General features: G+C 47.5%; 2 protein-coding genes and 1 pseudogene across 3 annotated transcripts; 1 reads left to right on the forward strand and 2 right to left on the reverse strand.

Annotated features, from left to right (window-relative positions):
• Window positions 1-1,718: 1,718 nt before the first annotated feature.
• Window positions 1,719-13,670, reverse strand: RpS7 (ribosomal protein S7). Of its 2 annotated transcripts, none has more exons than XM_077641107.1 (5): window positions 13,588-13,670; window positions 13,111-13,185; window positions 12,904-12,999; window positions 10,469-10,795; window positions 1,719-1,835 (listed from the first exon to the last, which is right to left on the reverse strand). In XM_077641107.1, the coding sequence occupies exons 2-5, from the start codon at window positions 13,183-13,185 to the stop codon at window positions 1,758-1,760; spliced, it is 576 nt and encodes a 191-aa protein (XP_077497233.1). In that variant the 5' UTR covers window positions 13,588-13,670; the 3' UTR covers window positions 1,719-1,757. The 2 variants fall into 2 exon arrangements, with proteins under 2 accessions (XP_077497233.1, XP_077497232.1); XM_077641106.1 differs by having other exon boundaries at window positions 13,411-13,610.
• On the reverse strand, window positions 5,195-7,197 carry LOC144107885 (uncharacterized; annotated as a pseudogene).
• A 1,006-nt stretch (window positions 13,671-14,676) lies between the features above and the next one.
• On the forward strand, window positions 14,677-24,772 carry LOC144107054 (uncharacterized). The gene is made up of 3 exons (XM_077640031.1): window positions 14,677-14,835; window positions 16,955-17,188; window positions 23,562-24,772. Exons 1-3 carry the CDS (start codon window positions 14,794-14,796, stop codon window positions 24,222-24,224), a joined length of 939 nt encoding a protein of 312 aa, XP_077496157.1. The 5' UTR covers window positions 14,677-14,793; the 3' UTR covers window positions 24,225-24,772.
• The last annotated feature ends 713 nt before the right edge of the window (window positions 24,773-25,485 follow it).

A 25,485-nucleotide genomic window follows, 5' to 3' on the forward strand; every position in this document is an offset into this window, starting at 1 on the left:
ATCAGATTTTGCTAACCAAAAAATTTGATAGGGTTCTCCTCAGTGTCCCTTTAAGTGGTGCAGTTCTCACGTTTTTTTTTTTTTTTTGTGAGGTCGCTTTCGTGCATAACGAGACTTGCGTCGTCTATGGAGTTGACCATGGTCGACGGTGGGGACATTACATAGTTCCTTGTTATGGAATAGGGCGAATCCGAGCGTACAACCGGCGCCGGTACCTGTGCCTGCTGCGTTAAGCATGCTGGCTGATGCTGCTGATTCGACGCTGCAGGACTAGCGCTAAGAAGCCCTCTGGTGCTGCCGAAGGACTTTTTCTTTTTATCTCCGCTTATAAAGAGCTAAATTAGCGAGGCGGGTTCTCGGCAGTGATTTCCGGGCGCCCTCTCATAGGCGTCGGAAAATATACAGAGGCCTGGAGTTCAAGCGCGCCGAAAGTTCCTCGAACGTCTCTCTGAGCCTCATGAATTTGTAATTCAAATAGCTTGCGACGATGCTTTTATAGCACTTCGGAATTCGATTGCCGCCGGTCCACCGTCCAAGCAAGTGAACAGCGGCATGACAGCACCGCGGGGTCGGTTTCCTCGCATTCACTATGGGAAGATAACTACTCTATAACAAGAACTATGCCGTGTCGTCCATCATGGCCAACTCGTCTCGTTAGGCACGGGAGCGAACGCACACAAAAAACACGCGCGAGAACTCACCTCCACGGCGAGCAGACGACAAAACCTGCCTGCACGCGCTCGATTGAAAATTGTCGCGCATACGTGGTGTGGCGCTGCACCACGGAACTGGTTCTGCACCGCACTGGCACTTTTTCAGAATTGGCGCCGTGAACCAGCACTGAATCGAATGCAGCTTTAACCTCAGCCTTAACAGTGTGATGCGATAGCGTAATGGGATAACTCCCATATTCGCTCACAACGCGAACCCCCGATTTTCTGGAGAACAGGGCCTTTCACACTACCGCGTCAAAGCTACTTACTGGTTGTAGATGAATTCCACATGCCGTCTGCTAACTGCCTCTGATAACTCATACATAGATGCGTCCAGGAAGTGCCCCAAGCTACACATACCTGGCAAAAGAATGAGACGCACAGACTACCTAAAAAGCTTAACCAGAAAGCGGCCAAAAAAATGCGTACAGAACTGGTTATCAAGAAAGGCACAGCAATTGTCTCACCACCAGGGTAACGAATCGCGAAGCGGACTAATTTATACCATTTAGGGATTCTTTAACATGCGGCAACATAGCACAACACACAGCTGTTTCTTTCGTTCCACCTTCATTAAAACATGGCCGGGACTGTATTCATGTACCAGGGTTCAACACCTAACCATCGCACCAGGCTTTCTACATATAGCCAGCTCAGGGAACTGTCATATAACCAGCGTTCAAATATCTCTGGTCATGCGATTAGTGGGGCATGGCGTCCTGCTACTCACCATGAAATTGCAGGTCACATTTTACAAGCAAAATGCAGAAACATTCACATCAAGTGTACATTCCCGTGCAGTAGTAACTAAATGGGAGCGCTACACCTATGGCATACTTATTTATTAAAGCCTTACCACACCAAGCTCACCAAAAATAAATTATTGTTCAACCAAGACTCAAGTTCCATATAGTATGCATGGAGCTCTTTGCCACTGTGGTGAAGGCGAAAGCAGTTGTCATTTTTTGACAAAATGAACAAATCGCCTCAGAACCAACACAAAGCAGCTGTCGCACCCTTTTTTATTCACATGTCCTAGGCCCTTTAAAAGGGGGGCTCGCGGAATTCAAAAGTCACTTCCTTGCCCGTGAGTTTCTTGTACACAGCCGCAAAAGTGTCCGTCTGAAAAGAGGCAAACAAAAATCTTAAAGCAGGTTAAACAGACACTGAACACACAACGAGCAAACATGGACACCTGTGGCCGTCAGAAAAAAATTAGAGTGACTTGGAAAAGAATCACAGAGGTTCACTTTCCAAAGTAGTTTTTCATCACAGTGGACCACTCATGTGCTAACAGCCTGCTGCGTCAGTGTAACCTTCAGCTGCAGATGCTCATCTGATGCCTTTAGAGACCACTTTGCGTAGTGTACACAGGGTCCTTCGTTGCTGGGTGAAACTTAATTTTACCCGATTATTGCGCCCCAAAAATTTAAAACAGAAAAAACAAACCTACTAAACCAAGCCGTAGTGCTACAGGCTACAGTGGGAGTTCACTAAATGCTGTTCCAATGTATGACAGAACAACCCGTAACTTGTAGTCACTTAAACGCTTCTCTAGAGCTCTTGAGCGCACATCAGGGCTCTTCAATTTGACTGCACTGTCTACACTAGTTCCGCCAAGTTCCGTGGTGGTGCTGCAAGCGTGCAGCCTCAGTTCAAGTGCAGCTTGTCACTGGCAGCTTCCAAAACGAATAGTCGAACGCAGGCCTAGTCGCCTACTAGCCTGCATATAACAACCAGCTGCATGCTGCCAACATGCGACGAATTTCCCAAGCAGCAAAGATCAATAAGTGCTGCCATGAACAACCCCCAGGAAATCGCTGTTTCAATAATAAAAAGAAGTTGTTGCATGTATATGCACAGATGTTTAACTAATATTCACTAAAATATGCTGCTCATGGGACTCGAGCAGCCCACTTAGGTCTACAATTCTGATGTCCTGAAGTCCTCCACCTCCCCCTCTCAAGAACGAAGTCTTCATTTCATTTAAACTAATACGTTCAAATCTTCACCGACCGACACATGCAGGCCGCCATACTGCTGCACTATACCTGCACTTCCAATTGTGAGAGTGCAAGTCAGTCAAGAACTAGTGCTACACTAGGCTGGTACTCTTGCAAAACGAATACCTAGGTGCAGTAGGTGTACGCTGCACTGGCAAAATGAAGGCGAAAGTGCTGCGCTCCTTGAAGTGGCGCAGAAAGTGTAGCCAAATCAAAGAGACCCACTATGTTGTGCATTTATGACTACAGCCGCTGCCTGGACGGCCCGATACAGCTTTTAAAGATATAAGCAATTAAGCACGATTCACGGGGATATGCATCCACGACAAGGCCAAGTTTCGAGCCATAGGCCACTCGTAGATGACAAGTGCACTCCCCAGCGCGGTTTCAAGCATTATAGACAGCTGTGTGGATGACTACACAACCTTGAAAATTACCTTCACCTATCTATACTAAAACTAACAAGAACCTCATAGATAAGGACCCACAGATTATTGGTAAGATTAATAAAGGGCAACAGAATGATCACACTGGTGACAATGGCACCAGACAACACTCCATCCGAGGAGTTTTCCTTGCAGCACTGCGGAAGGCAGAGACTTCCTCAGCCAATCAGGGGAGCTCATTAAACATGTTCCTCGGCATCTGCTTGCGGCATACACAGATATATTTAGAAAAGAGCCTAAATCGATGCAGTCTTCGAACCACAAGCATATGCATGCTTTGATATGCTAACGCAAGCACTCTGTGGTATTACGCCAGCTGTCACATTCCTATCTTCACTTCAGCGTATGCAAACGGAGAAGCTATGGTAAGCTCAGCCCAGTGGTGCCATCTGGTCGTTAGAATGGGAACCATTTTGGTGACTCTCCCCTTAGGACTAGAAGCGACAAAATTGTCACTCTAAATAAAATAAAGCGAATTTATTGCTCATATGTTTTGTTATAGGCAAGATGAGACGAAGCAAAGGCCCAACGGCCCACTTACAGCCAGTGAATGTACTGAAAACGGCAGTAGCAACAACTTCAGTCCCGAGGTGAGGGGTCCTGTTTCAAAGGTTGCAGCCATTTTGGAAACGATGCTTTAACATATGCAAGAGTTGCGCACGCTAAACTAGCGAAATTGCATAAGTAACGTAAGTGTATGTAAGGCTAGATGTGAAAAAGCATTTGGCGCAAGTGCACGCAACCCCATATACCCCCATATGCCTCTTTTATACTAATACCCCTGTCACACGGACACTGTAAAGGTACTTTGAACTAATGCTCCATTACTCTAAGGACGAAAGCGCGCTGCCACACGGACGCAAAAAAGGACGCCTAGCTCAAAGGAGCTTCGAAACAAGGCAGCTCGAGTTCGTCCTTTGAGGCTTCAAGGGAGTACTCTCTCTCCCAGCGAGTTAACAGCATAAATTGAGAAAAGAAACGTTCAATTTTCATTTTATAAATTCACTTCATAAGATTAGTGGTGTTTTAAAATATAAGATCATTTGTTTTGTGGCAGGCTCACCACGCCATACTCTCGTTCCAGATATACGAGCGTCACGGTAGCCACGGTAAATATGCCGCCATGTTGTTTGTTGCTTTAACATAATACGGTTATAAAATTAATTTACCAAAAGAAATGTGACATTTCTGTGTTTACGTGTGCAGTGAGATTTGCAATTTTAATAACGCTTTTCGCCGATGAGGGCGCTAAAAACTTCTTGCGAAGGTCGTTCCGCGACCGTGTAGCACGGACAAACTCCCTTGAAGTAGTGCTCCTTTGGGAGAGTAAAGGAGCATTAGTTCAAAGTGCCTTTAGCGTGGCCGTGTGACAGGGGTATAACACTACATTCTGCAGAGTCGGAGTGAAGCCTTAGCACCCAGTGCAGCTTTGGTAGTGCTGCAAGGAACTAATGAGGTAGAGGTGGCTCCTCGAAACTTTTTTTTATTATTTGTACCAGAGATTTCAAAATTTAGCCAATTAGATTTTTTTTGCAGATTTCAAATATGCAATTAGTTTTTGTGTAGCTGCTATAGTTCTCGAGTTATATTATGCTGAATGACAAATTATAGCGATCTTTACGGGCACTTTTTTATGCAATACTTTCACAAAAGGTATAGTTCTATAGCTCATTTAGCTCTTTGTAGATCACAGAGTGCCAATATCTAGTCAAAAAACATGTTTAGTTATTGGAAGTGGGACAAAAAAATTTTGACACTTCAACCATTGTTTTTTTCAGTTCCCTGAAACAGCTATGTACTATTGTTATAACTGACGACCGATAATGAAATTTCAAGTAGATATCGGCATTCTACATACCTTCAAGAATATGTATGCCAAATTTCGTTAGTATACACCAATTCTAAGAGTACAAAAGGCTTCCCGGAAAACACGAAAATATCAAAAAATTTAAAGATGAGAAAAATAGGTTTGAAAGTTTCAAAACATTCTATTCTTCAAAATGCAATTGTTTTCACATGATTCTTGGTCACACTTAAGAGCAGCTTTACAGAAAGTACACAAAGTTTCTAGAATGCTCCTGCGCTGTAGCTTGGGCCTTCCCGGCTCCTACGGTTGGTCTCCTCGGTGCGAGCCCTTTTCACTACGCTCCGACGGTGCGCCCTTGCTTCTGCGGTTCACTCCATGTTCATCTTCTTTATGCGCATATAATCAGAATGGTCGCTGCGTGTGACCAACTCTTCTGGGGGAAGTACCCCAATCTCTTGTAGGGCTTCTTCAAAGCCGGCATGGCCTTTATTATACCACAACATGGCAATAGCCGTGGCTGTCTCCACAGATGTCCGGGAAGCAAATTTTGTTTTTGGACACAGCAGCCATATCTTGCTGTTAAATGACTCCGCTGCGTTTTGCGTCTTGCCATGAAGGCACCGAGCCAGGAGCTTCTCATCAGTAAGGCGCTTGTATATAGGCAAAATTTCCAAGCCCTGAGCTTTTGTCAACAAGGGGGTGTGGCGTGGTGTAGGCTCCCCCAGTGCTTCAGCACGCCTATGTTTGCACCAGGAATCTGGTTCAGCAGGGCAAAATTTGTGGCTGCTGGCCCCATCACTGGAGCAACAATGAAAATAGGAAGCCCATATAGCAGTGTACATGCTGCGCACGCTGCCCTTGTTATTCATTATGGCTATTTGGTAATATGTCTGCAGTTTTTGGATGGCTGTGACTTTTAGCTTTTGACCCCGTGGCAGTGGCGTTGTCATATTTCGCAGAGCAGTGCCTAGGCGTTTTGCAACGTGGTTGGTGCACTCTTCTTCTTCGATGACAGTGTCACCGTACACCTCAGCCCCACAGACGTCAGTATAGGCTTTGCTGTCACCGTCACTCAAGAAACTTGTGAAGCGCAGTGGGGTCTCGTATGACAAAGTCCTCTGCCATATGCGCACTGCTGCTTCAGGTTCCATTGCATGGGATGAACATTCGGTGTTTTTTTCGCATACAGGGCGATGAAAGGCTTGCCATAACTCATCATCACCACCCATGGGCTTGTGGATACTGCAAGCAAGACAGTAATTTGAAAGGACTTCAAAGTCCAAGCAAAGACCTGTGTCCAGGGACACAGCTGTGCCCACTCCGTTGTGGCTTTTATGGCCCCCTTTTTGCCATGTGCTGTCAAACATGACCGGCACATCGGTGCCGCCAACGGCGTCCTTCGTCACCTTTCGTGCCTGTTCCAAGTTTTGGCGAACAGCTTTCATTGCAGCACCATGGAGCTTCTTAAAAATAGCATGGAATGTCTTGTGACGCAGCGGTTTTGAAAGGCCAATGATTGCACAAAATCGCGAAAGCTGGTCATATCCAGCACCTATAGCACGCGCTGCCAAAACAGCCTTCACGTTTACGGCGAGCTCCCGCTGTCGTAGCGAATGTTCGCCCCGGGGTCACCGCACTCGCCGGCCGAAATGATCCGCTTCGACAAGTGCGTGAACGAAAGCACAGATTCAGGGCAGTCGGGATTTGCACAGCGTAGCTCCAAGTACGACGACAGTCCTTTGCGCTTCTCAGCTGCTTCTCGGACGGAGAGTTTCCGTTCGCGGCAAGTGGGGCATGCCGAACCTGCCACCAGTGCAGTCAATGCGCTGATCTCGCACAACACCGTGCTAGCAGCAGGGGCACTGACCGACCTTGGTTCACTTTTGAAGAATTCCATCTTTTTCTGCGATGCACTGACGAAATCCACAGCAGCGTCGATTTCACAACTGTCACGGTGACCGGTGTCGGCGGTAGGCCTAACCGATGACGGAGCGTCGCGGGCGTCGTTTTCTTAACCGTCTTGCGCAGTTTCCCTCGGTACTTGTGCCGAGTTCGATATTTCCGGGCGTCGAAACTGCACTTTTTCGGGCTAGGCATCTCAAGAAAACGCGGCGAGGACACGGGAAACTGTGCGGCTAGCGAGAACGCTCAGCAGCGGTGGTTCGGCTTCTCTGCACAAAGCGAGCACCGGCGTCCAATGGCGCGCAATTCAAAACACGCGACAGTCTCGTCTTCTTTCTCGTTTTTCTTTTATTCTCCGTGAACATACGAGACTGACAGCCATTGAACCTTGGAGGAAAGGGCTGACACTGCACGCCCCGATGATTGCAAATGGGAGGCGGTGAGGCTCGACTGCGTGAGAACGATGCAAACGGCGCAGACTTTCTAAACTGTCGGTGGATTATAGAGTTGCCGCCGCGCACTTAGGAGCATTTTTTGGTGACTTCTCGTGCGAATTTCGGCTTGATATTTACAGAAATAAAAGCTTATAGACCAAAGATGACAATGCAGCTTAAAACAAGTGATTTTTCTTAGGAAACCTAGACTTTTCGACCCGCGTCTCCCCTTAAAGTGACATTGATAACTGAAGTTGGCCTGCATCGGTAGACTATGGCATTCCGACTACAAAGAGACCACTCTCACCAAAAACGGAGCTCTTATAAGCTACAGACGACCAAAAATAAATATATGCAGGTGTCACCATCTCCGGCCGATTTGGCAAGTAAAATGCATCCGACAACATTGAAGTTTTGACAAAAGTCCTTCGCAATGTGGAGGTCAAAAGTTTACATCAAGCAGCATGAAAATTTATTAATGCAGCGATAAATGATTTTGCTTTGGCAGCCGCCTGGATGGCCCGATACGGCTTTCAAAGATATAAGCAATTAAACACGATTCACGGGGATGTGCATGCACAACAAGGCCAAGTTTCAAGCCATAGGCCACTCGTAGATGACAGAAGTGCACTCCCCAGCGCGGTGTTCAAGCACTACAGAAAGCTGTGTGGATAACTAGGGAAATTGCATACGTAATATAAGTGTATGTAAGGCTAAATGTGAAATAGCGTTTGGCACAAGCGCACGCAATCCCATATACCGATATGCCTATTTTGTACTGGCACTACATTCTGCAGGTAAGAGGTTTAAGCTGCAAATTTTAAGCTTGAGAATTTTGAGTACGCAGTAATAAAAGCACATGAAAACCAAGTCAAACGGGCAGATGCTACGCAAGACCGAGGACCAACAACATATTAAAACAAGGTTTCTACAGCTGCTCAGCGCTCAACGGAATGGGAGCAAATTTGGAGCTGTGAACGCAAGAACAAACCTTGTGCGCAACATTCAAGGAAGAGGAACTAAGAAAGATGAGAGACAGAATGAAACACTAAGCTGCTATTCAAAACATCTTTCCAAAAATTTCGCACAGGAATTGCCTACAACTCCTGGGCTCAAAAAGCACTGAAATAAACCGCAGTCCACATTCTAAATCTGGATACCTGGAGAACGGATCCCTGAAGCAACAAAAGCAGTAGTGCCTGTTGGGTTATGGCAATTCTGCCTATACCGCTTTTTGCTCTAGTGGCAACAAAACCAAAGCACAAGACTGGATACCTGACTGGTCGGGATTGACATTCCCTGGAGAACATTTTTTACTGCATCCTCAGCAATGACCACAATATACCAAGTACTATAAAGGTTGCACCCCTGACTGACTCTTAAGGGGACTTTATTTGTGTGAACAACTCCAACAGTGAACGATGTGGAAGTGCCTTTGCAGAACAACTGTCTAAATTCAACAAAAAAAAGTAAATGTAGTGAAAAAGATGTGAAAAGTCACCTTTTTGCAATATGACTAAAACATTGTTTTCATCAACAAAAAGCTAATGGCCAGCTTTCTCCAGAAAAAAAAAAAAAAAACAGCCAACGAAAGAGTGATGGACAAATTTGCGTCCCTGCATTCTTGTTGTGAGTGTTTAGCACCATTCGCTTCGAAAGGTGTTTGCTGTATCATGGTGCGATTTGACGATTTAGTAATAGCCAAAGGTGCTGGCCAATCATGGTGAGATAAAGTGAGCACGCTGAACACTAACCCTGAAGGTTAGTCCGCGTTTTTTGCGCGGTGTTAAAACAAACAAAAAAGAAAATTCTCAATGACAAAAGCGAGGCATGGGTTCCATACGCGAGTAAATACATGAAATGATTTGGCTACTTTGCTACCAGAGTGGATCTGCGAACTGGCAAGTAATGGCAGAAACCTCACAAAATTGAGTCTCACAATGTCACTGATGACAAGACGTGAACTTTCCCGCAGAGGACAGATCACTTCATTGTACAGTAAAAGCTTATCAACTCAATCTCCAAGCTACCACAAAAAAGTTGTTTAAGCACTGAATGACCACCAAGACCCGACAGCTGCTTGAGATCATGGTAAAGTCATGGGGGGAAAGTCTGGACAATGATTGCCTGCTTCTGAGACTAGAACACTTTGATAATGTCTACTTTTACATTTACACCAATGCTTTGTTCTGTGCACATTGTCGGGAGGATCGAAGCAGAATTGCTTTAAAATGCTCAGGCCTCCTCAAAGCGGCTACATCGTGTGCGAGGAGGCCTCACTGCCCAAACAGATTATGGCACACACGACGAGCGCACAGGTGCAGGCGCGCAGCAGTGCTCGGTTGGCTGGCTTGAAGCTGACAAAGCATCCTCGGAATCTGGTGCGGGCGACTATGCAGCATGCAATTCAGGTTCAAGTAGTGCTATTTTGACGATCACTAGGCGCGCTAGTCGTGCCTGGACACAGCCACATTTTGTTTACAGCGCGTTGAGGGACGAGGAAAGTGACTGATAAACACCCAGTGATGGAAGTACACGATTGTTCAGCCAGGCTTACGACTAGCATTCGCATGACCCACTACTGGTCTTTTCACTGTGATCCTTTGTTACAGGATATCACAGTTGCCTTTTGTTTTCTTCAGATAATTTTCCGGGGTTGGCTTAAAATGAGTAAATGCGGCTGTGATGTTGAAAATATGCGGTACTCAATTTTACACAATAAAAGGAAAGAACAGGGTAACTTGGGTGAACAAAATCCTGCCAACAAGGTTGTAACTAACGTTTTTTTGGTTTTATTGGGTTTAAAGTCCAAAAGCAACTAATTCACTGAGGAACGCCGCAGTGGAGGGTTTCGGAAATTTCTACTACCTAGGGTTCTCTAATGTGCCCTGACATTGTACAGTACACGTGCCTCTAGCATTCTGCCTCCATCGGGATGCAACCGCTGCAGCCGGGATCAAACTCTCATCTTTCGGGTCAGCAGCCGAGCACCATAAGCACTGAGCCACTGGGGTGGTAACAAAGAGCCGTAAAGCGGTGCCTTGGGCACGTAATTACAAGCAGCTTGCATATCCAAGATCAAGAAGTCAAGAATAGGGGGAGGGTCCCCTCTGAATCGCCCTGTCAACTACCAGTAGTAAAGATTCACCACAAGGTACCGCACCTTGTGCTCAATGTTGGTCTGCTGGCTGCGCTCGAGGTGGACCTTGATGAGGCGGCTGCCGTCGAGGCGCACCCGGACCCGCTTGCCGACGATTTCTGCGGGGAAGACGAGGTCCTCGAGCAGCGCGTCGTGCACTGCCGTAAGGGTGCGTGAACGCGGCCTCTTCTGGCGCTGGCGCGTCTTCCGCGTTGGCTTGGGCAGGATGTTGCGCTTGGCCAGGAAGACCACATACTGGCCGCTGTACTTCTTTTCTAGTTCTCGCACCAGCCGCGCCTGGATGCGCTGGTACGCCTTCAGCTGGGGCACGGGCACGTAGATCAAAATGGCCTGCGCAAGTAAGGAAGACGTTGGATGAGCACAGCCGCTTCCCACACAAAAGACAGTAGCAGCTGTGCAGAGGTTTTCAACCTTTTTTTCTTGCCTCGGGAACTCCAGTGGCTTTCAAATTGTGCTAAGACACCCCATTTGTCATGGATTCCTACCATTCCCGACTAACATGCACGCAAAATAGAGCCTTCAAACACATGGCACCTCAAGAAGTACTTCGGTTTGGGCTAGTTGGTGCATAGCTTCTTGCTCAGTTGCAAGTTGGCGCCTGTCCTGTCGTGTGCCTCTTTTGTCCTTGTTGTTTTCGCGCCGTTTTGACATCTAGAAACATGGCACTTGAAAGATGCTTTAACTGCATTCATAATGGCTGGCAAAGGGTTGAGGCAGGTATAGATTTAGCTTCTTCGTGAACACCAAAAGCATTTCACAGAACCCAGTTTGAGAACCTCCGAAGTACAAGTGCAGGTTCAATCATTCTGAGCGGCCCTGTGGAAGTACAAAGCTATGCCCAACCACAATAAACACCTTATGCATATCCCAGAATGCTTCATGTTTCCAAGCACCATAAGGCCACCCTTTTCCTTCTGCTGCTTCATGTTCACCTCCAAAAAGACTTTGGAAGTGAAATGACCAACCTTAGAGAGCTTCAGTGCGCATGCCTCTAAAGTCATCATCATCATTTATTAACCCTTAAATGTGCACTAAAGAGGAATCTGAACTCTTCTTTTTACCTCGGGAACTCTTATCTACACGTTCTGGGCATTGTCCGATGCGGTCGATTCCCCTAATTAAATCAGATTTAACGTCCCGGCTCCTGCCATTTTTTTTTTTTAACTCAACACGGTAGTTAGCAGGAGTCAACCAAAGCGTCAGCCAGTCCCGTGGAGGCTTGCTGCTCTGCCAGCGGCAGAGTGATGCGTAAATCAGAGTCCACGTGTATTTTTGTTTCCGTGGGCCTAATTTGCGGCTATATTATCATGGCTGCAACTGTTTATTCACAGAAGCCTAAAAAAAATAAAATCGAAGCGAAGCCACCACTGGACTGGCTGAAAGGCACTCCACGTGTTGGTTGACTCCGCCTGCCTACCACATTGAGTTAAAAAAAAAGAAAGGTGGGAGCCGGGACGTTTAATCAGATTCAATTAGGGCAATCGGCTGCACAAGACAATAATTCGAGGTTTCTAAGAATGCCTGGAACATGCAGATAGAGTTCCTGCGGTAGAAAGAAGAGTTCAGGTTCCTTTTTAGCCCACCTTTAAGGGTCCCGTAGGGACATTATATAGTGGGGGGGGGTGTTTACAAAGTGTCCCGATACAATGTAGTGCTTTTTCTTGTAGAACACTGTAACAAAGAGCTGGCACACACCTACACATTACTAATTAAGGCAGATCAACTGTCAAAGCTGCAATGAGCTCGGGTTAGCCTGCATATAGCCAATGTAACAAGTCGGACCAAACTATAATTTGCGACCGAGCACTGGTAGACATGCCTTTATAGCCCCCCAAACCAAAGATGCTTTGACATCGTCCTGTTTCATTCATTCTTGAGAAGGCGAAAGTTCTCTTCAGAACTTTCACACCTCTGAATTCGCAATACGTGACGATGAATGTTTGGCACTGTAATATGTTAAGCAGCAGACACGTAACATGCCTCATCAAGAAGTTTGCGCCGTATCTCTTAGCAAGTAAGCAAATGCGTTGCACAATACAGAGTGATACAGGTCTGTTCCAGAGTCCCAGTGTCAAGCATAATTTTCCCGAGACAATTCCAGCCGACAACACGTGTCCTCGCGCTAAAAAAAATATCCCTTTCCCTCAATTATAATGCAACGAACTGCCAATGAACACTGCCATAGCGCTCGACGTAAGGCCTATGGCAATGTCAAGTGCATCTGCAATGCACAGCAGCCTTCAGAAAAAAATTAGAGTGCATAACGTGTTTGCGATCAGCACAGCGTCACTCGTCACGTGTTTCATCACTAGGCTGCAAATGGCAACGACAGACGCCGAAGTGTACATGACACCTTCGAGGCGTCCCAGCCTCTTTGACCCCAAGAACCCCCCCCCCCCCCCCCCCCCCAACAGAATGTTATCGGTAATTGGGCTCACCTTCTTGCCGTTGACTTCGACGAGCTTGGCCTCGACGATGTGCAACTCCCGGAGCTGTGCCTTCAGGTCACTGTTCATCTCGAGCTCGAGGAGGGTCTGCACAACACGAGCGCCGGCGACAGTCGGTTAATGAACGTCACACAAGCACCAGCACAGTGAAGTCACCGATCTTGAGCCGGTAGGAATAATGAGGCGGGGAGGTCTCACCTGGGAGATGCCCGCCTCGAACGGGTCCACCTTCTCGCCCTGGGGCTTTATAATCTTCACGTTCTGCGAATACATCTGAAAACAAAGACAGACAGATGTCGGTCAAGGCGGAATTGCCGTGATCTGCACGGCGCCAGAGATGTCACTGAGTTCGCGGCCTGGAAAGCAACACCCGTCGTACTGACACCCACGCGGTTGAACCGCAGCGAAGAAATCGAGAACTTTTTTCGGACGCAATCTAACAGTAACGATCACTTTTAGCGCGCCGGCCAAGACGCGGCAGTTAGCGAACGCACGCACCTTCCAAGTCAATCAGCTTGCATCAACGATAATACTGGTTGTTTACAACATTTATACCACAAATATGAAAGCTGTGCTTCTCGTCTGTTTTTTGCAGTGCAAATTTATCGAAGTATTCGAATAACCATCCTTAAATTAGGCAATTCACAACGTGCCAAACGTGCTACGATACACTACCTTGGGCGCTTGCGCCGGAAAAAGGAAGTCGCCACGTTTTAGCCTCGGCACCAGCTAGCTCTATGGCACAAGCGGTAGGACCAGCCAATTTTCAGAAAAGCTGAAATATAGTCATAGGTAGCGCCACCAATTTACTATTTTGTCATGCTAACCGCAGAGTGGCGCTAGCTGACACATTGACGTGGAAACTGCGGTGCTATAGTGACTACAGTACCATTATATGAACAAAACATGGAACAAAACAAAACAAAAGTAGCCGAGGTGGCCGAGGTGTGACGACATCAAGGGGTGCGTCGGTCACGCGGCTCACATGACGTCACCGCTGCCGTAAATTCGTGGCGTCGGGAGTAAACACGCCCTGGCAAACACGCAATCGCGGGCGTTTCACGGAAACTTTCCTTTCATCGCGTTGTGCTGCGCAGCCACTGATCACCACAAATAAATGAGAACACGTCAAATGTGCGCTATGGAAAACGCTGACTACACATTCTACAAAGGCAAAATTGAGTCAACAATATAACGCAACAAAACCGAGAGCAGTTTTATTTCACATTTCAATGTATTATCTCTCTAATTTCGCAGTTTGCTCATGGTATGCTTAGAAAGGTGCCAGCAATTAAATTGCCGCCACAACGGCTTCGATCTGACAGGGCGGAGTACGAAGAACGTGGCACGAGTCATCACTTTGTGGATTTTTCGCTCGAGAAAAACAAGACTCTACTTTTGCAGTTCACGTATAAGTAAAATTACAGCCCAGGTGCTGTTAAAGAGGTCTACTTTCATTCCCTACGAGCGACGGGGGCCACAACAGGGAGGTTTTTCCGCGCCAAGCCGCCCGAAATGCGCCCCCAGCAACAGCGGAGCATAGACCAAGGGCCGCTGTTTATTCCAAGGAGCCTCCCCTCCGCTCGGTCAGCCGGGGAGCACGCAGTTCAGCAGCCGCCGCGCACGTGCCCAAATACACCCCAGGCACGCCGCGATCACGTGCACGGGGAGCCCCCATTGGTCGATTCTGCCGAGCCCTCGCCCTGCCATTGGACGAGCCAAGGCGCGGCCCCCCAAGCTAGACCTTAGAAAAGGGCTTCTCAACGCGCCGGCCGCTTTTTCTCTCTGCGAAACCCCCTGCGTGCAAGACCGTTCTCCAACGTTGTGCGTGGCCGAGAGAACATTTTTCGTACTCTTGTGCGACCGGGCAAGACGCTTTCCATGACACGTTTCGTGCAAACGCCTCCACCGCACGAAGACTCTGTAAGTACAGACTGCAACCCACGGCGACTGCCGGCCGTCCGTCATTTTTTGGGCGCTGTTATCTGTCCTGCGCACACCCGAACTTGTGCTATTCCTTCGGTGGCCTAAAAACTTTGCGGGCGGGGGACTTTTTTTTTTCTTTCTGGAAACGCGAAGTAGTGCGCGCGCTGACTGGTGCAAATAAAAAGCCGCCCCCGTACGGTGGGCGCCAATCTCGTACAACACTGGCTCTCGGCGTGTCTTCCATCCCCTGGCGTTTATTCGTTTTTTGTCCCGTGTCCGTTTTGTCCCCAGTCTATTCGGACCGGCACAAAGGTAAGAGAAAAGGGGCCACGGCGCCGAGCATCAACGCAGTCAGCCACCGACCGAGCCAGTCAGCTGATGATCAGACTCTCCCGGAAATGCCACTGCAGGAACCACTTCCGCGTTTGCACGTAGAGAACCCGATGGTGTGCGCACGTATATGTTCTTGCCCAGTGTGTGTGCTTTGATCGCCGCTTGCCTCGTTTGGGGCCGAGAACGCCCTATCCGGGGCCGTTCTAATGATAAGAGCTGGCGCTCTGGTTGTCTTTGCTTTTCAGCGAGAGCACCCGCCATGATGCGATGGAGCAGACGACGAGCCATGCGATAACGGCTGCAATATGCCCTCGAAAAAGATAACTGTTCGACTGGGCGTAGATAAGACGCGCGAATGATGGCCCGAGTCGCAATTTTGAGTGCGTGCTGTTGTTAAGGCCGCCTATCGGCGCACGCACGCACCGTCAAACTGTTTGTCACAGCGAATGTTTTTTTTTTTTTAATCTGGGATTTAAGTTCTTGTTTCGGTAGAACCGTTTGGTTCGGGATTGGTAACTGCGTATTTTGTCGTACTAATTGGAATGACCGACTCTTTCAGCTTCGAAAGTTATTGTAATGTTACCACTGCAGACAAAAGTTTAATCCTGAAATTTTTACATTCGCGCAAGAGCGTCTTTATTGCAATAGCCTATTCCTTATTGCTGTTGTCGTCCAATAGTCTTTCCTTCCAGGAGACATGAACAATATCTCTACGAAGAGAAAACTAAGCATCTATTAATGCTGAGCATTTGAAAAGCACTTTGCAGATTTTTGAAATGTTGCAAGAGTAAAAAATCCGGGCTTTTAAAATGATAAACTGATGCAATAATAGTGTACCGAACGAGTGCACATTGATGAACTTGGCTTTGCTTAGCTTCTAATTTGTGAAAGTGGTACTGTTAAAACAAAAAAAAATGTTGAAGCAAAAACGTGCACAAGGTTATGGGCATTTTCTGAAGTCAAAAACATGGACTGTATACATACCTGTTTGCTTGGGTAACAATAGAAGCTATTCAATCAAACAGCTTTGCATTGTGTCCTTTATTGTGGTATCCAGTTTTTGTGGTAGAGCTTTTTATTCAAACACTGAACCATAAAAATCTGCGCAGAGCTCTCAACCGGCCTTTTTAGCATGCAACTTTCCTTTTGGCTCTTTGAAAAATAAACATTTTTTCTCAGACACTTACTTGCAAGCATCGGAGTACTGTGGTGTGAAAATATTCCAATGAATGTGACACTTTTGCAATGGCTCATAGTGATTTGGTCCTTGGTGAATTGCGTTTGTTCAGAACATGACTTGAAGGCCAAAGGCTACTCTTATTTGGATAAGACTGCCAACGATACATATAACATTGCATTTTTCGGTTTGCAGCTGCTGTTGCTTGGCTTTTTCTTTGCCATGGCTAATGCAGGTGGAAGTGATCCAATAAGACAAGGTTTCCTACCAATGCCAACAATCATATATGACAGTGCTGCTCTGAAAAGTCACACAGCTTGCGCTGTTTTTGTGCCAGCCATCCTCTTGTTTTCCTGTCTTATCGCATCCTCAGATAAAGCTCAAGTGACCCTGAGCCACAGTACCCATGGCCATAAACTTTGAAGTACAAGGCTGCGTCAACGACTTCTTTGTCTTGGCAGCAATGGGTGGGCATTAAAGATGAATGCGGCCTTTGGCCCGACCGAGAGGGTGGTGTGTCCTATTCTGGATTGTGTGTATGTGTGTGTCGCGCATTCCAGGTACAACATGGTGCTCAGACAGTGAGCGACCATGGGTGTCTTTCAGATGGACAGCACAGGCGGCAGCAGCAGCAGCGGCGGCCACGTTGTACACCTGGCACGCGCAGACTATTTCGCAGTGGAGACACTGCTCTCCATGAGCGGTCGCAGCAAGGAGGCTTCTGGGATGCCTCCGCCAGCTAGTGACCTCACGCCACCAAACTCAGAAGACGAGCAAGAAGACCCCACACCTGTTCAACGCCAGCTACAACCCATGCCTGGCTCGTCGGAGCTGGCCAGGGTACGCCACAACCACCTCCTCTCCCTCTTCCCCATGAGGCTCCACTCGGCTGCTGCAGCACGACACAAGGGGGGGGCAGCAGCGGTGGTGTCGTGCGGAAAGGCACTCATCCATCACTCGCATCCGCTCGAGTAGTATGCCTCACCAGTTCCGTGCATCCCTATAGAAGGTGTAGTTGCTGTAAACGTAAGATGGTCGGTTCATGGTAATCGTTTACTATCGTACAAGTGTGGAAGGAGTTGGAAAAATTTTCCTAGCTCCATCAGTACTGGAATCATTTATACCGAAGAATTGCCAAGCAACTCAATGACAAAGGCGTAAAATTGCTGCTAGAAATTGGACACTCTGATCTAATGCACTGTATCGTGCATGATGCCTCGGAACAGCTTTTGCAGATTTTGGATGTCTGCTAATGCAGATAAGCTTTGCAGTCCCAATCTGGCCGTCAGTGACGCCTCAAGAAGGTTCCTCACTGCTGAATCCATGGGAGTTTCTCTCCTGGTATTAAAAGGCTGCAATGCGTGCCTTTAGGAGTGCTCAAAAAATAAGTACCTGGCATTATAAATCTTCATTACAATTTTGAATGTTAACACTGTGGTAGCTTGCCAGTGTACAATGTCCAGACTATAACACGCTCATAATATGTGACTTTATTCTATGTTAGTAATTCCACACTCTGCATACTTCTCGAGTTTATTAATAGAGTTCGGAACTGGTGAGACAGCACTGCATGCAAGGCTGCTCAGCTTAAATTTACACCAGTGTCTTGGCCAACCAGCTGATAGAAAGTCGATGACACTTGGTTAACTTGAACCAAGCCCTTTCTTCCTTGCGATGAAATACTGGTCAGTGATATACAAGGCACGGTCTTCAGTGTGGTGTCCTTTGGCTAGTTGGCGCATAATTAAAAAAGGGATGGGGTGAGGGTCAACAGCACAAGGGCAGGATAGAGGTAGGACAAAAGCTGGCCACTGAGTAAGAATTGTTATCGTTGCACTTGTATGGAAAATTGCCAAGGTTGCAGCTGGACTTCCGAGGTGGAATGCTGCCACAATCATGAGGTCATGTTCTAACGATAGATGCCCTGTAATGGCAAACATTTACCTGTACCAAAAGGCTTGACATATCCACGATTCATAACAATGGAGATTTGTACAAGTGTCAAACAGGGTACCTGTCTCATTAAGGAAGTTCAGGGCCTAAGCATTATGCCTGCTGCACAGCCATTCAGGTTTTTGGTTATCGTGATTATGCACGGCATATAGTTCCCAAGTGCTGCAAAACGAAGGCGAAAGATGGAAGAAAGTAGTGCAGTCTTATTTAGAGAGCAGATGCAAGTTGACGTTCTGAAAGAAGCAAGAAATGACATGGGCAAGTCATCTAATCTGCTGAACTGATATAGCGTCTTGCAGTGCAAGAGAGGCTCCAAACGAAAGGAGATTGCTGCTGTGGGTGCAACAGCTGGGAGTGATGAGTCGAAGGAATATGCAGGGAAAACGCGGCTGCAGTCTGCATAAAATAACTGCAGGTCTTTGGGAGAGGCCTCCGTCGTGCAGTTAACTAAAGTAACTTGATTATACTGATTCGGTACACGATAACAAATGGTTCTTAGTTGACTTATCTTTGCATGGTGTCTATAGTCAGTTTAAATTAGAGAATGCAGCGGGGAATTCCCCTCGTAGAAGGTCTGTCCAGCCAGTGGTGTCATTCAGTTCTGGCTCTGCAGGAGAGGCTAGACAGGAGAGGGACGGGGCCTTTGTCCTTAGCTCTAGGGACCTTGCATAGTATTTTCCTTCTTCAAGCCCCTAACCCGAACAGCCAACAACCCACAGCACCAGAACAAAAGGTCCTTCCCTTTATTGCCTAGTCTCTGCCTCTTGAAAACCTGTTGGCGCCGTCTTTGAAGGGCATTCGCCACTGCATTCTTGAGTTGTCACTGGCTATAGTCCCTGCCCTGTTTTCCATCATTTTTTAGGACATGATCAAGACCTTGTCACTTGGAATATGTGTGCTACTAACAACCAACTAAAGGCATTGTGGGTGACGCAATAACCGAGGTACCTTGAGCAAAAAAAAATAATAAAAAAGGTGGACTGTTACGGAATAATGGATGGTTAGAAGTTAAGGAGTGAAAATGAAGATCAACAAGTACATGATTCTGAAAAGGAACAAGGACAAGCTCGTGCAAAATACTCAACTTTGTAATCGGCAAAAAACGAGCCTACTGTTTTAGCTCACCCCCTGTTACTGTGCTTGTAAGAGGTTGCTTATCTTTACAGGTGGCAGCACCTGTACGACATTAGTTTTTTTAAGACTGTATCCACCAGTCCATCACTTTTGTCTTTCGAGCAGCCTTACTCCTTGCATCACATGTAGCAAAATCTCCGGGTTGGCAGCAGTCATTCTGAACTTGTGTTAGATTTATCGCACTTATATTCCAAACTGCTCACCTTCATGCTCTAATAACCTCTCTGCCACATATTGATCAACCAATTCTGACACCACTAATAATTAGTATATGGGGTAGTTCACAGCAGCCTTGCCGACTAGAGCACCACTCAGTAGAATCTGTTTTGCACACCCTTCTTTCGCTAGGCCCAAGAACAGAGGCGTCTGAAATTGAACTTGGATGCATCAGTAGGACACAGTTCTACATGCCTGACAAAAGAAAAAAACTGCTTGCAGCCTATCAATTTTCTAAAACCTTTCTGCACTGCGCTTAGCGCAGGAGACATCTGTCGCACAGCTGGCTGTTGCAAAGGCACCGTCTGTTGGCAGTAACAGCTGTAGCAAAAACAGTTTGAATGTAAATGCGGGACAGTGAACCCTGGTAAAGTGCAGCAAAGTCTTTTCAGGCTTGGCAAGCACATTCAGGAACAACCGCCATGAGGAGAGAACCTCTTTTCATGAGGCAGAAAGTAATATCCCCAGCCATTGCTGCATTATTTTGATATTGCAGCAACTCTCTGGGAGTAAGACAGAAACCTAGTGAAAACATTGCAGTCAGGAAAACTCAGCTTTATGAGAGCTCCCACGGTCAAGTTTCACGCCTTCTAATGCAGTGCTATACAGTCGAATGTCATTATAGCGAACAGGTAAAAAATGAACAGTTTGGTATAGCCGAATCCAAAATGTCGTCTAAAACGCACGCTAGAGCAGCGCAGTTTTGTCAGTGAAGGCAGCTCAGGTGACCTTTCCCGAAAACTCGGAAGCCGCAAAAAAAAAAAAAACGCGTTAAGCTGGTTTTCCCGCATAGCACGCAACAACGGCAAGCCAAGCGCTAGCTAGGGTGGCTTTCCCGCATTACAGCCGTGTCGCGCGGGAAGTGGTACGTCAAAGCGAAAGCTGCAAGACTACCACCACCCGGGGCGCTGGCGACGCACGTGCACCTATCTTTCTTCAAGCAAGGGGAATGGATTAAATAGACATAACCGGGACTAATATACGCGGACGATATAGTGATAATGGCTGACAACAAGGAAGACCTGCAGAAGTTGTTAGACATATGCAGTACAGAGGGAGATAGATTAGGCTTCAAGTATAGTAAGGAAAAATCTGCAGTCATGATATTTAATGAAGAGGGCGGCGAGCATAGAATACAGGAGTTCGTGCTAAAAGTAGTGAATGAGTACAAGTATCTTGGGGTGTGGATAAATAACAGTGTTGAGTATCTGACAGAGCATGAAAAATATGTAATGAATAAAGCTAGTAGGAATGCAGCTGTCATGAAAAATAGGGCACTGTGGAATTACAATAGGTATGAGGTGGTAAGAGGGATCTGGAAAGGGGTGATGGTCCCTAGCCTGACCTTCGGTAATGCGGTCCTGTGTATGAGGCCAGATGTTCAAGCAAGGCTGGAAATTAGGCAACGGGGAGTAGGGAGGTTAGCTTTGGGAGCACATGGCAATACACCAAATCAGGGGGTACAGGGTGATATGGGATGGGTGTCTTTCGAGAGCAGAGAGGCTAGCAGTAAGATAGCATTTAAGGAACGATTGAGAAAAATGGAGGAAAAGCAGTGGGCTAGGAAAGTTTTCAGATACCTGTATATAAAGAATGGAGAAAGCGAACTAGAAAATTGACAAGCAAATATCTGGACAGCAGTAAGGGGGCAAATCAGCAATTATCGGTTAAGAAAAAGGTTAAAGCAACAGAGAGCTCTGTGGAAAACAGGGATGCTGACGAAATCGGCACTGGGAACATACCATACCTTTAAACAGGAAATTGTCAAAGAAAATATCTATGATAATTGTAGGGGAAGCTCTTTGTTGTTTGAGGCCAGGACTGGAGTTTTGCGGACTAAGATGTATAGAGTCAGGTACCATGAGATAGACACTTTGTGCATTGCGTGCGGAGAGGAGGAGGAAACGGCTGAACACTTGATACTTTTCTGTAAAGGGCTTCACCCTACACTGGAAAGCAGCGGGGCTGACTTACGCAAGGCATTGGGGTTTAGGGATAGCGAAGGGAAAGTGGATTTTAAGGAGGTTAGAAGTAACCAAGCGAAGGTTATCTGATTGGTGGCTAAAAGCAAGACAGGAGTAAAATTTCACAAGACATGGCTAGGTGGCTTGAGCCACCGCCCGATTTAAAGGGTTCAGCCGTATTCATCCATCCATCCACGCGTGCCGGCCGCAGGGCTACCAACCCTCCACGCCGCTGTATCTAACGTGGCGCTGTCGGAGAGTGCGAGATAGAAGATAGAAGCGCGAACGCTTGCCGCACCGCCACTCGGCACATGTGTAGTGCGGCGAAGCCTGACGCCTGCATCCGAAAGGGCACCGCATGGCGCGAGGGTTCGTCTATATCCGTTCCATAGCCAACCTCGTTCGATATATACGCATTCACGCGCGTATATTGGTAAAAAAAAAAAAAAAACCATAAGCGGCGACGCGGGAGAAACAACGGGGTTCTGAAGAATAAGCGCCGCGCGAGCCTGACGTAGAAATTGCCTGTGTTCGTTTAAGAAGAGTTCGATATAGCCAATAATTCGTAATAATTGTGTTCGGTATATCGAGGTTCGACTGTATTAAGATTATGATCCAACATTATGTTGCACTACACTGCTCACCACAAGGCTTGGACTGCTGACTGTGCCAACAGCAGAGTGCAACATGGAGCTTATGGAGCCGCTTGGAGCTTTCCACATGTCTTGCAGTTCATCAGGTGTAGAAAACCAGGCGTGCCTTCTGGGAAGCTGGAGAAAGCTGCAAGGTCAAAGGTTGTACACAAGGCTTCAGAACATATGTGCAGTGGGCTCCTTTCATGGCTATGCTGGGCTTTAGCAGAAGGTGTCAAAGGCAACCAAGCCAGCATTTAAGAGGAGCAAGAATGCAGCAGGTTGGCTTCAGGTGGTGCAAAAATGCAAGGCCTGCATTTCTCATGAGGCAAAGATTCCAGGAAATGAGACTTGCTAGAGGAGTCTGGCACGAGGTGAGGGCCAAAAGCAAGTTTTATGGTCACAGGGTATCCAGGACTGGTGGTTCAGCTGTCTGGCATGAAGGTAAAAATCTGTAAAGGTTCCCAGTAGTGGGAAGCAGTTACAACAGCAGCTACAAAGAATGAAAACGGGATAACATTCCACTGTGAAAGAACTGAGTTATGTTCCAGGTGTTAACTCAAGGGCTACACTGTATTGTAAGTACTAGCGAGAGGCACTTCAGGAAATGTGCCTTTACAAATCGAGTTCGGTTCCGCACAACTGTCGGCACAAGACACGACTTGAGTGGGCGTGGCCATTACTTCATTTACGTCCTGTCCCCACAGATACGTGAATGCACGTACCAACTAGCTCAGCTTCAATCTCTGTTACTGTGCCTTTACAGGTCAGCATTAGCCCTCTTGTCAAATTAAACAGAAATGTGGGTATAAATTTAAATGATAGGTGCTGTAAGCTCACAGAAACACTCATCAGTGAGCACCTTTGGCCACTGGAAGTAGTTTATATGCGTATTTACAAATATGCTACATTGACGGTCCAGCTGATAGTGCACAGAGCTGCAAAATAGCATGAGTTTAGCCCGTTTTCCCAAGCTGACAGAACTTGCCCAGTCAGTAGTACAAGTACTGCATGGATAGAAAATGCACGGGCACACATGGGTGTCTGCCGGTACACAGAATATAAACTGCTGGTTACCAGCAGTAGAGTTCCGTCAGAGTGTGCTGCCTGAGTACTGCTGCTTTATTATTCAGGAAATGTGCATGGACCACAAATAATTGGGAGTCCATTATGTTGCTAATGGGACCCCAGTTTTATCACATGGCCTGCGTTTTGTGTTGTCCATCCTTGTTGCACATCAGCCGATTGCAACACAATGACGGTCACCATACAGCGTGAGTTGCAGAGTTCCTTTTTCTTTTGTTTCGCCAACAGCTCCTTCTGTCAGATAGCCCCGTCAACTCCTCAACAACCAGCCATCGAACTTGCACTCCCGTCTCAGTGATCGTCCGTGCCCCGCCCAGAGCCAGCCCACCGCCGCCGCCTCCTCCGCAGCAACCTGTCATGCCTCAGGCCACCGTCTTTCGACCAGAGCCCGCTAGGCCCGTGGTCGCCATCGCCCCCAAGCCGCCCGCGGCTCTGCTGCCCGTGATGCACGCCACCACCGAAGAGGCGGCGCTCGTGCAGACCGCGCTGCTACCTGTCGGCGCAGTGCAGCTTCTTGTGGCCAGGCCCGTCCAGGCGGCACTGCTGGTGAACGCCGCGCCAGCGCCCATCGTGCCTGAGGAGCGCAGGCGCTCGTACGTGTGCAGCTATGCTGGCTGTGGCAAAACGTATTTCAAGAGCTCGCACCTTAAGGCACATGTGCGTACGCATACGGGTGAACGGCCGTTCGGCTGCCAGTGGGCGGGCTGTGGCCGCCGCTTCTCACGCTCCGACGAACTGTCACGCCACCGGCGCACACACACGGGTGAGAAGCGCTTTTGCTGCCAGCTGTGCAGCCGGCGCTTCATGCGCAGTGACCACCTAGCCAAGCATGTCAAGAGGCACGGCAGCAGCCGCCGGGTGGCACTGTGGCCGCCGGCCCGCTCAGTGTGAGGTGGCGCCACCTAGGTGTGCTTTCCATTCCCGCTTGCGCGGGACCACCCGTCACAGACTGCGCCGGTTCGTGACAGAACTTGAAAACTTGAGTGTGTGATGCACTTCCCCCCAAGCTCGTGAAGAGTTTGAGGACCACTGCACACATGCCGCTTGCATAGCCAATGAAGGCGACTGCGCGCGCGAGTACTGGAGAGATGGGAACCTGGGACCGTCTCTTCTCCGCGGCTTGAAAACTCTAAGTTCAGAACATCCATTGTGCCAAAGCAGCCTGCGATGCCTGCACGCACGTGCGCACATGGAAAAAAACCCCCCGATGATGGCGAGGCGCAGGCGGGAGAAGGTGGAGATGCATAGTTTACTTTCCTGCCTTGAGCCAAGAAAACAGGCTTTCAATGCTAACACACTTCTGCTGTTTGAGGCCCAGGTGGCTGAGACAGCACTGTTCATTGTGTATATATGTGTACAAAGACCTTTTTCTTTTTTGGCAGCAGTTATTTATGAATAAATGCCAAAGGGTGCAGGTCCCCCTTTGTGTTCCATTGCAAGCACAACACTCTTTCTTCGAGGCTGGAAAAAGGTAAGCTGCACTGCAGCAAAGAATGAGAGAGCAGTCACTGTCAGTTCACTGACTGATCGGTTATGAGCATTAGTTGTTAATGGCAACTGAAGCCCAGCTTGTCGTGTAAAGCGGGGCATGACAAACACCGATGCTTTGAGCAATGCACTAACAGAGGGCGCATTGTATGATGTTTCAAACAATAGCTCGTGCATGTATTTAATCTGCTGAAAATATAAGTGACTCTGCCCTCAACAGCCATTTCTGCAGCAAAACAATTTGTGCTGCACCCCTCGATGGGACAAGGGGTTGCCTTTTTTTTTTTAAATGCCAGTTGCAGAAACTTGCAAGCATTTGGATAGTCTTTGTTGTGCTGCAAGATGAACAACAATCGACTACGGTGTAATACTTTACAGGAACAAGAAAAAGAAGCCACAAGGTTCTTCACAGAAAATGAATAGCAATAAATATGGAGGCAGTGTGCAGAAAGGTCAGCACATTAAAAAAAACAGGCTAAATACAGTAAAAACAGCACACACATGCCACTACACTGCACAGGAACTCTTGGCGTATAACATTAGTGCAAGCAGCACAGGTTGCCTCTACCACACTGCTTGGAAAGGCACTTCTGTGAAACTGCTTGAGAGGGCTTGTTTTGGAGAGAACTTTCACATGCAGCAGAGATAATAGCATGAGGCAGCC

Source organism: Amblyomma americanum, chromosome 10 (genome assembly GCF_052857255.1).
Source record: "Amblyomma americanum isolate KBUSLIRL-KWMA chromosome 10, ASM5285725v1, whole genome shotgun sequence".
NCBI classification, from domain to species: Eukaryota; Metazoa; Arthropoda; class Arachnida; order Ixodida; family Ixodidae; genus Amblyomma; species Amblyomma americanum.

What these genes read in the sequence shown, in the direction of transcription:
- LOC144107054 (XM_077640031.1), top strand. Translation starts at nt 14,794, where the DNA reads ATGACACGTTTCGTGCAAACGCCTCCACCGCACGAAGACTCT. An exon ending in CTCCACCGCACGAAGACTCT is followed by an intron (nt 14,836 to 16,954) that starts GTAAGTACAGAC and finishes GGTGTCTTTCAG; the next exon opens with ATGGACAGCACAGGCGGCAG. An exon ending in GCTCGTCGGAGCTGGCCAGG is followed by an intron (nt 17,189 to 23,561) that starts GTACGCCACAAC and finishes TTTCGCCAACAG; the next exon opens with CTCCTTCTGTCAGATAGCCC.
- RpS7 (XM_077641107.1), bottom strand. Translation starts at nt 13,185, where the DNA reads ATGTATTCGCAGAACGTGAAGATTATAAAGCCCCAGGGCGAGAAGGTG. An exon ending in TCGAAGTCAACGGCAAGAAG is followed by an intron (nt 10,796 to 12,903) that starts GTGAGCCCAATT and finishes TTACTTGCGCAG; the next exon opens with GCCATTTTGATCTACGTGCC. An exon ending in AGACCAACATTGAGCACAAG is followed by an intron (nt 1,836 to 10,468) that starts GTGCGGTACCTT and finishes GCCTCTTTTCAG; the next exon opens with ACGGACACTTTTGCGGCTGT.